We start from the raw sequence: 12,187 nt of genomic DNA on the forward strand, positions 1-12,187 counted from the left end.
GAGGCCCAGAGAGGAAAGCACACTGGGGCCTTCCTTGCAGGGTGCTGGGAGCATCTGTGCCTTTTGCCTTTCACCTCCTGCCTTGCCAGCCTGTAAAGCTCTGAAAGCAAAAGCCTGACAGCAGGAACAACCCCTCACTGCTGTTAATAAGCAGAGGACTAACGAGGGTGAAGCTGAGTGCATTAAGAGCCCACCTGAGCACAGAGGCTCTTCCTGACAGCACTTTGCCAGAAAGGATCCATTTGCTTCCCCCAGTGATGGGCAGGCAGAGCCTGTCATCCTTTTCACTAAAGATTGCTCCAAAGGGAGCAAACACCATTTCTGAGACCTGCCAGGGCCAGCCAGGCTCAGCAGCCCTGCCAGCCCACTGCAGGTGCTTTAGCAGCCTCCAAAGTCACCAGAAATGCTGCCTGGTGGGGCAGCAGCACTGAGAGAGCACTTAAAATTTCTAACACTGCCTGGGGAGGAGGGAAACTGAGCCAAGAGCTGAGCCAACGTGGAGCTGATGAGCAGGTCAGCACATGCTGCCAATGCCACGTGCATGCTGCACATGTGAGTACAACTCTTCAGAGCAAAAAGCTTCACAATTTTGTATTCTCTGCCCTAAAGTCATTGTCATCTTAAGATTCAATGCAAGGATGAAAACAAATCATGCTGTCAAAAAATCATGCATTAGAAACAAATTATTCTCTCTAAATGCATCTTGGCAATATAATTGATAAACTGTGAGTATGTGAAATAATTGAAAAAGCAGGGTGGGAACATACAGGATAAATGACTAAAATAAGAAAGTAATGAACACATGTAAATAAAAGCCACAATCAATAGATATAAATTACAGTGTGACAAACTGTAAATAATCAGAGCATTTCAGGCCTGGAATGTGATCCTTCTTCAGGGAAAACTTGTGTTAGCAAATCTGCAAAAGCCTTAAGAAGAAAACAAGAAGACATGAGGTTATCAGGGCTGTTTGAAATGGCAGACACGATGGATTAGTCCCTGGATTCATTACTCAAAACCTTCACCAGCAGTGTGGAAGTAAGACATGATACCAGCCCACTTCCTTCCTCCACCCCAACATACAAATAATCCTGGCAGGAGTGATGCCCTCAGCCCTTCTCACACTGTTACAGACAGATTAAAAAAAGGGATGGCATTTTTCCTTCCTGATTTAGCCATTTAGAAGGGGCTTTTGAAGGCTAACTCTGGTCTCTTGATTGACTGCACTTTCTCCCTTCCCCCTCATCTCAGGCATCCTTGTTCTATTCAGAAATAAACACCCACTGCTCCCAGCTTCTGCAGATGCATGTATTGAGGCAGTTTTTTGTCCACCATGGAGGATTTTATCCCATCTCTGTTTCCAGGTCCTAAATCCTTTCCAGATCCTGGGGATTAAATTATCATCAAGACCAGACCATGCCAAGACCCTTCAGCATGAGTGGGAATGCAGCCTGCATCAGGGATGAGCTCAGCCACTGCTGCTGAGAGCATAAAGCAGCCAGAGATCAGCACTGAAAATGGACTGAAGAGATTTGGGATGGATGAGGGCTGGTGGATTTATACCCTGGCTTCCTGGCTGACTCCTGAAAATGCAGGTGAGGGATGACAGACCTTCATTTGCTGTTTCACAACATGGTTGCTTTGTCTCAGGACATCCTTCACTCATTGCCCAGAGCACAGCGGGAAGGTTTCTGCTCACCTGCACACTGTGGGTGCCCTGAATCCCTGAATGTTTGGGGAATCATTGAAATACAGAATGGTTTGGGTGGGAAGGGTCCCTAAAGACCATCCAGTTCACCCTCTGCCATGGGCAGGGACACCTTCCACTGTCCCAGGTTGCTCCAAGCCCCATCCAACCTGGCCTTGGACACTTCCAGGGATGGGGCAGCCACAGCTTCACTGGACACCCTGTGCCAGGGCTTCACCACCCTCACAGGGAAGAATTTCCTCCCAATACCTAATCCAATCCTGCCCTGTCTCATTTTGAAGCCCTTTCCTCTTGTCCTGTCACTCCAGGCCCTTGTCCAAGTCCCTCTCCAGCTCTCTTGGAGCCCCTTTAGGCACTGGAAGAAACTCAAAGTTCTCCCCAGAGCCTTCTCCAGGCTGAACAGCCTCAGCTGCTGCAGGTTTATGTCACATTAAATGAAAGTGGGTTAGAACTGGAAAAAAAGTTTTCTTAGTGCACAGATTTGAAGGAAAGTATCTGCTGCTCTCCAAGACTGAAGCTCCTTTGGAAAGCACCCTCAGGAGCAATGTTTGGGCAAAGATTGCAACCTCCACCTTGCTGCTGGCTTGCAGACAATATTATGTGCTAAAAATACATCATGCTCTACATCTAGGGGTAATAAGAAGAAAAGAAATGGCATTAAAATGCAAAATATTGTCAGTGGTTATTTCCATGGAAAGTCCATTTCCATTTAATAGCAGAGAATCCATCATGTTCTGCCTTATTTCAGCTGTGATGGCTCCCAAGAAAAGATCTAGGTCACAGCATGTTGAAGGCAGTGCCTTTGAGAGGAGCTCAAGGTGCAGTTTGCAGGTAGTGGAGGGGAGAGTTGCTTTGTCACTTTCCTTCACAGCCATGCTGGCACTCACCCTTCCCCAAAAGTGCCAGAAAATGTCACTAAATTTGGCTGTGGTGCAATGTGAGTGGGGGCTGAGGGAGCCTGCAAAGAGCTGCTGCAGGGGGTGTGGAAAGGAAAATTGGGCAGAAGGTTTGAAATTCTGGGTACAGGTGAAAGCAAGGCTCACCCAGTAATTCTGCATCTCTACAGGAGCCCAGCTGGGTCAATGCTGTGCCAAAGCTTGCACCAGAGTCTGGGGCAGACTGAGCAGCCAAAATGCCCTGATTTTAATGTAGCAGTGGTTTGGGACTTACCCTTGTTCCACTATAGCAGAGGATTTCATGAGACTCAATTAGCAAGGTAATTAATTAATCAATTATGTAAAACAGATGAGCAATACGATATCCTGTTCTACAATGATACAGCTCTTTGTTGAAACTTAATTAATACACAGGCTTGGGGACAAAATAAAAAAAAGGAAAAAAAAAATAAAGCAACCCAAATCCTAGAGAAGAATCAGTTGGGGAGAATGATTCCAACAGAGGATGGAAACTGGGCTGGAGACCAGATGGGATGACAGTGGAGTTATTCTTGGTAGTTTAACAACCAGCCTGATGTTTGTCTCACCACTGCAGCCAGCTGAGCCAAATGGGACTCTCCTGCCTGCCAACACAAATCTGCGGTAATTCCTTCTGTGTGACTGCTCAGTGCCCACCTCCCCAAGCTGGCTGGTGCTGTACATGATGGGGGAGGTGTTCAGCAGATGTGTTTGCTGTTTCTGTGCCTCCCAGCTCCTCTTGCAGTGCCAGGGGGGCTGCAGGGCTGAGCTGCAGCTTTAGGGTCTCTAACAACCACCAAAGCTCACTGCAGGTGCAGGGCTCCTACGTGACCTGTACCAAAAGCAAGGGGGATATTGATCTTCTGTAATAGCCCCTTGTAACCCAAAGTATTTCAATAGCCTACATTAATCTGTGAAAACCTACATCTTGTTACAGTCTCTGTTTTATTTAATTTTACTTTAGGCTAATAGTTATTTGGGTCAATTCTTTGCAGTTGTGATAAATTGATACATCATCTGTGATGGAGCAAAACTGTGTCAGGGCTTCTGCTTTCACAGACTCTTACTCCAATAGTTTTGCATTAACCACATTTGTGATATTCAATACAGAAAAATCAGTGTCAAACCTGCAAGCCTCCCAAAACCTCCAAATAATTTTAGAGGTAATGTTTTTCTAAAGCTCAAACCAATGTGCTTATGGGCATTTCCTTTAACAATATGCTCTGGAGTCGATTTTCCCATGTTCAAGGGCCAGATTGCAAATGTATTGGCTGGGAATGGAGCAGAGTCATGCTCCAGCAATGATTCTTATTGAGTAACTATGGATGAGAAAAGGCAGTTACTACCTGGCAAAGACCCTGCATTTTAAGTTTTTTTTACAAACTCTCCCTCTGCCCAAGCCTTTAGCATGGAATTGCAGGAATTTATAGCAATATGTAGAAGAAGCTGATGCTGAAGAGCAGTGGCTGCCAGGGACTGTATTTCTTCCTAAGGCTGCTGTCAGAGGGGTTTTCGCACAGCTACAGCTGGAGGGTGACTGCAGAGCCCCTGAGCGCTCACACCAGAGCCTCTCCCTCACTGCTGGGCTGGCAGAATGCTGCACCACCAGGATTTGCTCCTGGCCATGCTCTTCCCTTCCTCCCAGAGTGCCACTGTGTGGTTTGTGTGTTTTCACCTTGTTTTCAGGGATTCACTTCAAGCAGTTACTGATATTGCCCAGGCTGTAGCAGGAATCTGCCTCTGCAGTTTCTGGGTTTCCATGGGCTGACCCTGAGCTGCTCCAGGCACTGGGAATTCTCCACTGGGAAAAACTAGGTTCAGCCCTGGAAGAAGTGGATTGGACTTCTCTGTCAGGGGATCCATCCTCCTCATTCACAGCTTACCTAAATCTGGTTTCACTGTTTTCCTTCTCTTTCCAAGATTACACAAAACCATCTCTTCACTCTGCCTCCTCACCCTATTACAGCGACCTGAGTGGGTCGCTGGGGTGAGAGAGATGGACGAGAATCTTGTTTCTTGATCAGAAGGCTGGATTTATTGATATATGATATATAATACATTATAACTATACTAATAGAAATAAAGAGAGAAGTTGCAGAGGCTGCTAAGCTAAGAATAGAAAGAAAGAATCTATAACAAAGTTGTGTCCAGGGACTCTGTCCCCAGCTTGCTCCTGTGATTGGCCCTTAATTATAAACATGGGAACATGAACCAATCACAGGTGCATCCTATTGCATTTCACAGCAGCTGATAATCATTGTTTACATTCTCCTCTGGGGCCTCTGCTTCCCAGAAGATGCAGAAATCTGAAAGAAAGGATTTCTGTGAAAAATGTCTGTGACATCACCCCCTCTAAAAGAGCTGGTCTCGTTCCAAAAATGGGAGTGTTCAGAAAGTCAAAAGCTTATTAATATCTCTCTGCCTCTTTTTAATCTATTCAAGAAGCTGTACAGTGTGCAAAGCTGTTGTGACATGATTTTTCTTTTTTAATATCTCACCCTTTGACTGTCAGTATTTAAGGAAAAATGAAACTAATCATCAGTGAAGGCTGTAATGCTACTGTTTTATAGCTGCTGGGGAGCTCAGGAGAAAATTTTGCAAGAGAAGATATAAAAGAGAGCAAGAGAGAGAGGAGGTGTGTGTGTAAGTGTATGCATGCTTATCACATTAGAGGTTTCACAGAACAAACCAAAAGTATATTCATTTGCAAAGTAATATTAGTAAGATAAGGAAAGTATATATTGGAAAACAGTGAAAAAAGGGCCATTTTTGTAACTTTGTCCTGAGTGCTCCTTTCCATGCAGAGGAATGACCCCCATCTTGTATTGCCCAGCCTGGCAGACTTTACTGAAGATGCAAAGTACACTATTTGGGTATGGATGAACTCTACTGTCCTCCAGGTAAGAGTTGTCCTTGCTAACATTTTATCTTGAACACCAAATGACCTTTTATTATTACTGGAGCAACATTTCAGTCACAGACACACTTCAGTATCAATGGGGAAGCACATGATGTATCTCCTGGGAGGGAGCTCATGGAAATTACTCCAAGATTCTCCTCTGAAAATGGAGGACAGAGTCATGGAGAAGCTAAATATAAATCAGTGCAGCTTATCAGGACATGACAGGTGGGATATATTAATCTACTACAAGTATTTTAATGTATGAAACCAAAGTATAGCATTAAGCCCAGTACAGGAGGGAGTAGCAAAGCAGGGGTAATAAAACACGAGCTGAACCTTATATGAGGTGTAGAAGGAATTCCCAGAAGTGGATATCCCAAAATTCCAGTGGATATCCCATGCCCAGAGGGGTCTAAAGACATATATACATACATATATATATATATTTTATGCATGCATTATGTATCTATTTATACACACATTTGTAATTAGAAGGGAGTGGTGTGTCTGTGTAGAGCTATGTATGTGTAATGCAAAACAAAGCTTGAAAGGTGCCTGTAATTTGAAAGCTGGAAGGAATATTAAAAAAGAATAGAGCTCCAATCATCAACCCTTTCTGACAACTAAAATCTCATTTACAACTCACACACCTCTAAGCTCTGGATTTCTTTTGCTTTGCTCCCAGCACTCAGTGCCACACACAGCATCTGACATCTGGAACAGCTGAGACACTTCAGCACAGAAGATCAAACACTTCAAAGAGGCTCAGAGTGGCTTGGGAAAGGGAAAACCCAGTTGTTCTCAGAGTCAGGTAAGTTATATACTGCAAGTGATGTGTGGTACCCACAGTAAAAATAAACTCATGAATGCAGGCACTTGAACTGAAATTTCAGGCAGGTTCTGACCGTTGATGGCCCAGCTTAGCCAATGGTTAGATATATTATCAGTGCATACTTGATGAGATGACAATTGTGAAAATGCCTGCAAATTGGTTTCTCTTTTCACCTGGTACTTTTAATGTTCCACATATAGGAAAAAGGTGATGAAATAACATTTTTGACTCTGTAATTAGCACTGCAATAATGCTGGCTGTTTAAATTGGTTAATAATATTAAAGACAAGCTCTGATTTAATTATAGAGACACAAACCCAGGTATTTCTAAATGAGGATGGCTTCCCACCAATTGTATTTAATATAATTTTGCCTTCATTTATCATGTAGATAATGGCCACTGCAGAGTGTGGCTGTGTTTGTGGAATTGCCCTGGATACCTTCAGAAGAGACAGAAAAAGGTGACAATTTGCAATCTGGAGAGGAAATAAAAATGAAAGCTTCCCCTTCTGCCCTTGCTAGTTCCTCAAAAATCAATTTTAATATAATTTGAAAAGTTCTGATTTTGGTACAGTTATTCCATTCCGTTTAGTTTCATTTCTACTTGTGAAATAGAGGTTTCTGGAGACCTTGCATTAACTCCACAGATTACAGCTGGCATTGAACAGAGGTATAAGTTATGAAGCAAATATAAAAGAGCATCCATTTCCATGTATGATTAAATGCTGACTCAAGGTAGTGCAGTATTTTTGATCCCCTAAGTTTAATAAAATTCAGGACAGGCAACAAGGAGTCGCAGACAAATTAAAATTTATTGAGACAGAGAAAAATGCAACTATTTCAGACTACAGTTAAGCATTTACAGTTAACCAAAGGTAGCAAAATGCTCACATTCCACTTAACTCCTTATGGAAAAAGCATTCAGAATTTACTATGCAGTTCTACTTACTATGATAGTCTACATCCATCTACAGTAGGGACATCGAACTGAAACACGAAATATTTGGATTTCTCCTTACAGATCTACACATTGAACAGTAACAGACATCAACAGCATTGAGAAAAGTATAAAAAGACCAGAACCCACCTACTGTAGAAAGGGCTTTTTGATGTGTAGGAACTGTACAAGGCAGTCTGTGGGTGGAGGGATGGGACACAGGAGGGGCTGCAGAGAAGCCAACAAATGGAGGGAGCGAAGCTTGAGCGACCTGGGCTGGGTCAGGTGCTGACCTTAGATCTACATCAGTTGCTGCTTGAGGGAGAAAAGGCTACAAAACTCCTAATATCAAAATATTCCCATGCCAGAAATGTACACTGAGACTAAAAGACTAGGCTGGGGAGGCAAAGAGAAGCATTCACTAACAAACAGTGTTGTTTTAAATATAAACTTTACATCTTCAATATAAACTGTAGAATAAATATTAAATAAACAGTTCAAATGGTTAAAAATAATAGTACAGAATAGCTTAAAAAAAAGGCAAACTAAATAAAGAGGATTCTTTGTGTTCACAGCAAAGGCCAGTAATGACCAAAAAAAATCCAGCTGTGCTGAAATCTGAACTCAACATTTTGATTTAACTACACTAGTTAAAAGGAACATAAAGCAATGCCTAACAGTACCTCATAGACTGTAATTTGAAAAGAAAATGAGATTAAAAATTGGTTTGTGTTTCTAAAAGAATGGGACAACTCTGATTCCATTTGGTTTGTGTCTCTAAAAGAATGGGACAACTCAGATTCCATTTTTGACAATGAGAAAATGTTTGGAAGGTCAATGACTTGATTCAGATGGGAAGTAAGTCTTGCTTTGTAAAAAAAAGAAAAAGAAAGGAATTGAATTAAAATAAGTTGGAAGCAAATTAAATCCTTTACAAAGCATGAAAAATGGAAGGGGCTTGATCTGGAGGAGCACTGGTTCTTGGTAGAATTGCTGGTTTCTTTATCACTATTTCATTAAATAGAAGATTTTCTTAATGCATCTCCCCAAACTGGACACACACACACACACACACACACACACACACACACACACACACATATGCACACACATATTTGTGCATAAATGCATATATACAGTCACACTGAGTTATACATGTGTATATATAGGCTGCAGGTCCCCACCATGGGAGGATGCCAGTGGATCACAAAAGGGCTTTGTTAAATATCTTTTCAGGATTTGGGAACTTGATCTCAAAGCAATCCAGACTCTGAGCTGCCCCTCCAAGCATGTGTACCCTGCTCCTGCCTGCTGGACCCTGGGACTGGCCAGGGCTGCCCTGCCCAGCTGCCCTAGCCCATAAATGGCACATTTCCCACTCTGGCTGGAGCCAGAAGAACACTTGCACGAGTCAAAGAGGTGACTGGAGAGTGGGGGGTTGGCCTGGATCCAGGCCAGCATGCCTACAACAGTTTGTGTGTGTCTGTGTGTGTTTCTGGGTGCTGGGGATGAGCTACCAGGGGCCACCCAAGCCAGCCAAAGCACCTGACCCTTCACCAGGCTGTGCTGGGCATGGAGCTGTTTCACTGGGGCTGTTTCACCACTCCATGTTTGAGCTGTTGAGTCTGACAGACAGTAATTGGTTTACAGTTAGATATAAAGCTCTGACTTATAATTCCAACTCTGATTTGGAAGCATCTCATGTAAAAGATCACAGCCAGGAGACCACCAGTGGGTGGTGCTGCCATGTCTGCACATGTGAAGATGTTCACATTCCCTTTTAAAGGTTTATTTAACAGCTTTCATTTAACCATATTGCATGTTTACACGGGACACAGCCCCCTGCAGCCTCAGACCTGGTGCTGCCTGCAAGGGCTCAGAGTGCCAGGCTCTGCCCTGGGGAGGAGAAGGGATTTGCTCTGTGACCTTTGGTGGAAGGCACAGCCCAGGATAATCTGTGTTGGAAGGACACAGAACTGCCAAAAACCCCCTGGCTCTGTGTGGAGAATGAGTCCAGCCAGGAGGATCAGCATAATCTGCTGATTGTGGAGCTCAGACTTATGGCAGAATGAAATGGCAGCTCTGTGCCTCAGGCAGGTCTTGCACAGGACAGCAGAGCCAGGCCCAGAGAGTGTGGGGTTAATTAAGAAAATACCAGAGGAAAACTAGACAGGGTGTTTGAGAAGGAATCTACTGACAGTGTTCAATTGCTTCTCACAAAATCATATTTAGGGAGACAGAAATGCTGGGTTTTCTGCTCCTCTTGCAAGTTGGCAAGATTTCTGTGAAAGGCAAATAGAAAAAGTGTGCATATGTGCATGTGTGTGTGTCTGTGTGTGTGGTGCAGCTCATGGAAAATGATTATTAAATATATTTTTCTAAAGCTATGGGAAAACCAAAGGGATTTATTTGAGGCAGCGCAGATTGCAGGCCTTTTGCAAATGACTGTGATGGCAGATTTTTGGGAGGATGCAGGGGCGTGAAACAACAAATTCCTCATGGTTTTACACATCCTTCTGCATTAATAATGATTATGTAGGCTTGCTCTTTGTTCTCAAGTCATTGATCTGGATAAATAGGAAATAAAAGAGGAGAAAACAGGAGAGCCCCTGCAGCACATGGTACCTGAAAGGAATTCCACTTCTGATCACATCTGAAAGCAGAGGTCCTACCCAGAGGGCTGCCAGGCAGGCACTGGCTTTGGAGAGGGCTGAGAGCCAACATCCCCAGGCCAATGTACCTAAAAACTGACTTCTGCCAACCTGTGTGGTATTTTCCAGCTTTCAACTAACTATGTAGACAACCATGTTGTGACTCAATGCTGTCTCCACCTCTATATCCACCATTAACTCAGAAAAAAAATCTAATTAGTTTTTGTTATAAAAAACACGTTTTTCATTCTGCAAAATAACTCACTGGCCAACCACAGGCTCTGCTAAAATACTTACACCTGCATCCTACTGCAAGAGTGAGGTTAAGGTTCCTCTTACTGCTTCACAAAACAGCAAAAACAATAAAAGATCACCACAGCACATTACTGTATCTGAGAACTGCCATGGGAAAGGACACTGCAAATAATGTAATGTCAATATGCTCTGATACAAGAGCTTTGAATATATGGGAGGTATTGAGGGAATCACAGATTGGATTTTAATTCTATTCTCTTTTAGGAGTGTGTACTACAAGCGTGCAGCCACACTGAGCCAAAGGGTTTTGCTTTTGCAATATCACCACCTAAAACTGCTTTTTTAAACAGGTATCTGTACATTTTGAGGGTTGGTGTCTTGGGCAGCATTCTGGCTTTGGGAGGAGGGCTGCTCAGTGGAGAACAGAGAGCTCTGAGGTGTGTGAGCTGGGAGCAGAGCTGCCTGTGTGTTATCAGGGACCCTCCTGGTGCAAATGAGCAGCTGAGGAACAGCTCTGGGGGTGCTTGTGGTGCTACAAATTCACCAAATGCTCTCCCCTTAAACACCCTTGGTCCAGGACAGCTGCAGCATCTCTTAAGATCAAGAAGGTCGTGTTCTTTATCAAATAAAGAGTGTCAGTGAGCTGATTGTGCCCTGGTGGGAGTTTTGCCTTCAGTGTGAGCTGGACTAAACCTGTTGACTCATGCTCAGAGAGTGGAAGGAAGGGAAAGTCCTGCCAGTCCTGAGTTTTCCTCTGGATTAAACCCCTGGTACTGGGCAGCCACTGTCCAAAGATACTTACTCTTCACTGGGACATTATAAATATATACTGGAAAACGAGGCACCTGCTTTTCCTTCTTCATGAAAGAAAAACCTTCTTCTCATATGATTCAGGTAACAATTTATGACACAAATTCTCTGACATGAGAGCGGCTTCTAAGCCTTTGTATTGTTTTTTTTTGAGCCCCTTCCAGGATTCTTTCACAGGACGGATTTCATTAGTGGTGCAAATGAGGATTAAGACACAAAATGGTTTTGAAACAAAACTGATTGCCCCTGTGGATAGAACAAAAATCCCCCAAACCAACTGAACAAAAGCTGTATTCCAAACAGTCCTTTGCTGGAAAAAAAAGTTGTCATCCAAATTAAATTGGCTATACAAAATTAAACTCAGTAGAGAGGGAATTTTTGTGCCAGGTACTCTCAGATACAATTGCAGAGATATGATGTGAGTTGCAATATTGTGCAAAATGTGAGTCCTCATCATGATGGGCACTACCATATATAACCAATTTCATCATCCTTATCATCATCTTCATCTTCATCATCTTCATTAGCTGCTCTTACATGAATCTTCAGTTTCCCTTCTTTGTCTTTTTTTGTTGCTTCAGGTTCCTCTTCCAAATCATCCAACAATACAACAGATCCACCACTGCCAAAATCCCCTGAGGTTTCTTGCTCTTCTTCTGAAACAGGTGAGCAGGAAAGGTCATTTCCTCACAGAACACCAAATTCCACATTAATCACTATCATTGTCATGCAAGCCACTGTCATTTGCAATGTTATTTTTTAAATTAATTGGTTCAGCTTTCACGAAACAACCTTAAAATATCAATTTTCATTCTGAACTGGGAAAAATACATATCTATAAACTCTGAATTTTTTTGCATAAAACGCCCCCTTATGCATTGTCTTCCTCCTAGAGGCTTGACTGGAAAATTCCAGAACATGTGCATGCAGGCCAGAAAATCATTATTCCTTTCATTTCATCACTGCTCTGTATACTATGCTAAAAAAAAAATTAAAAAATGGTTTTATTTGAGTGCATAAACCTCACTCTGTAAATGTAGCTATTGAACCTAAGATCTGTGATGTTATTCTGGGCATCCTGGACCTTCTAGATCTCTGCTCCTCAAAAAAGAAAGCTGCACTCAAAACCATCCCTGAGGCACTCTAAAGGACTGTAGGTGACATCTTCCTTGTCTGGG

At 43.0% G+C, this 12,187-nt stretch overlaps 1 protein-coding gene across 1 annotated transcript in view; it reads right to left on the reverse strand.

The window, feature by feature from the left end:
• Positions 1 to 11,082: 11,082 nt before the first annotated feature.
• Positions 11,083 to 12,187, reverse strand: part of SPOCK1 (SPARC (osteonectin), cwcv and kazal like domains proteoglycan 1) — a 262,026-nt gene continuing 260,921 nt past the window's right edge. The window contains exon 11 of the mRNA XM_054287845.1: positions 11,083 to 11,665. Coding sequence (XP_054143820.1) covers positions 11,475 to 11,665 — 191 coding nt within the window. The 3' untranslated portion in view covers positions 11,083 to 11,474. The remainder of the gene's footprint in view (positions 11,666 to 12,187) is intronic.

This window comes from Melozone crissalis, unplaced genomic scaffold, assembly GCF_028551555.1.
Source record: "Melozone crissalis strain CALT ecotype California unplaced genomic scaffold, PUWL_Pcris_2 ptg000061l_1, whole genome shotgun sequence".
In the NCBI taxonomy this organism is placed as follows: domain Eukaryota; kingdom Metazoa; phylum Chordata; class Aves; order Passeriformes; family Passerellidae; genus Melozone; species Melozone crissalis.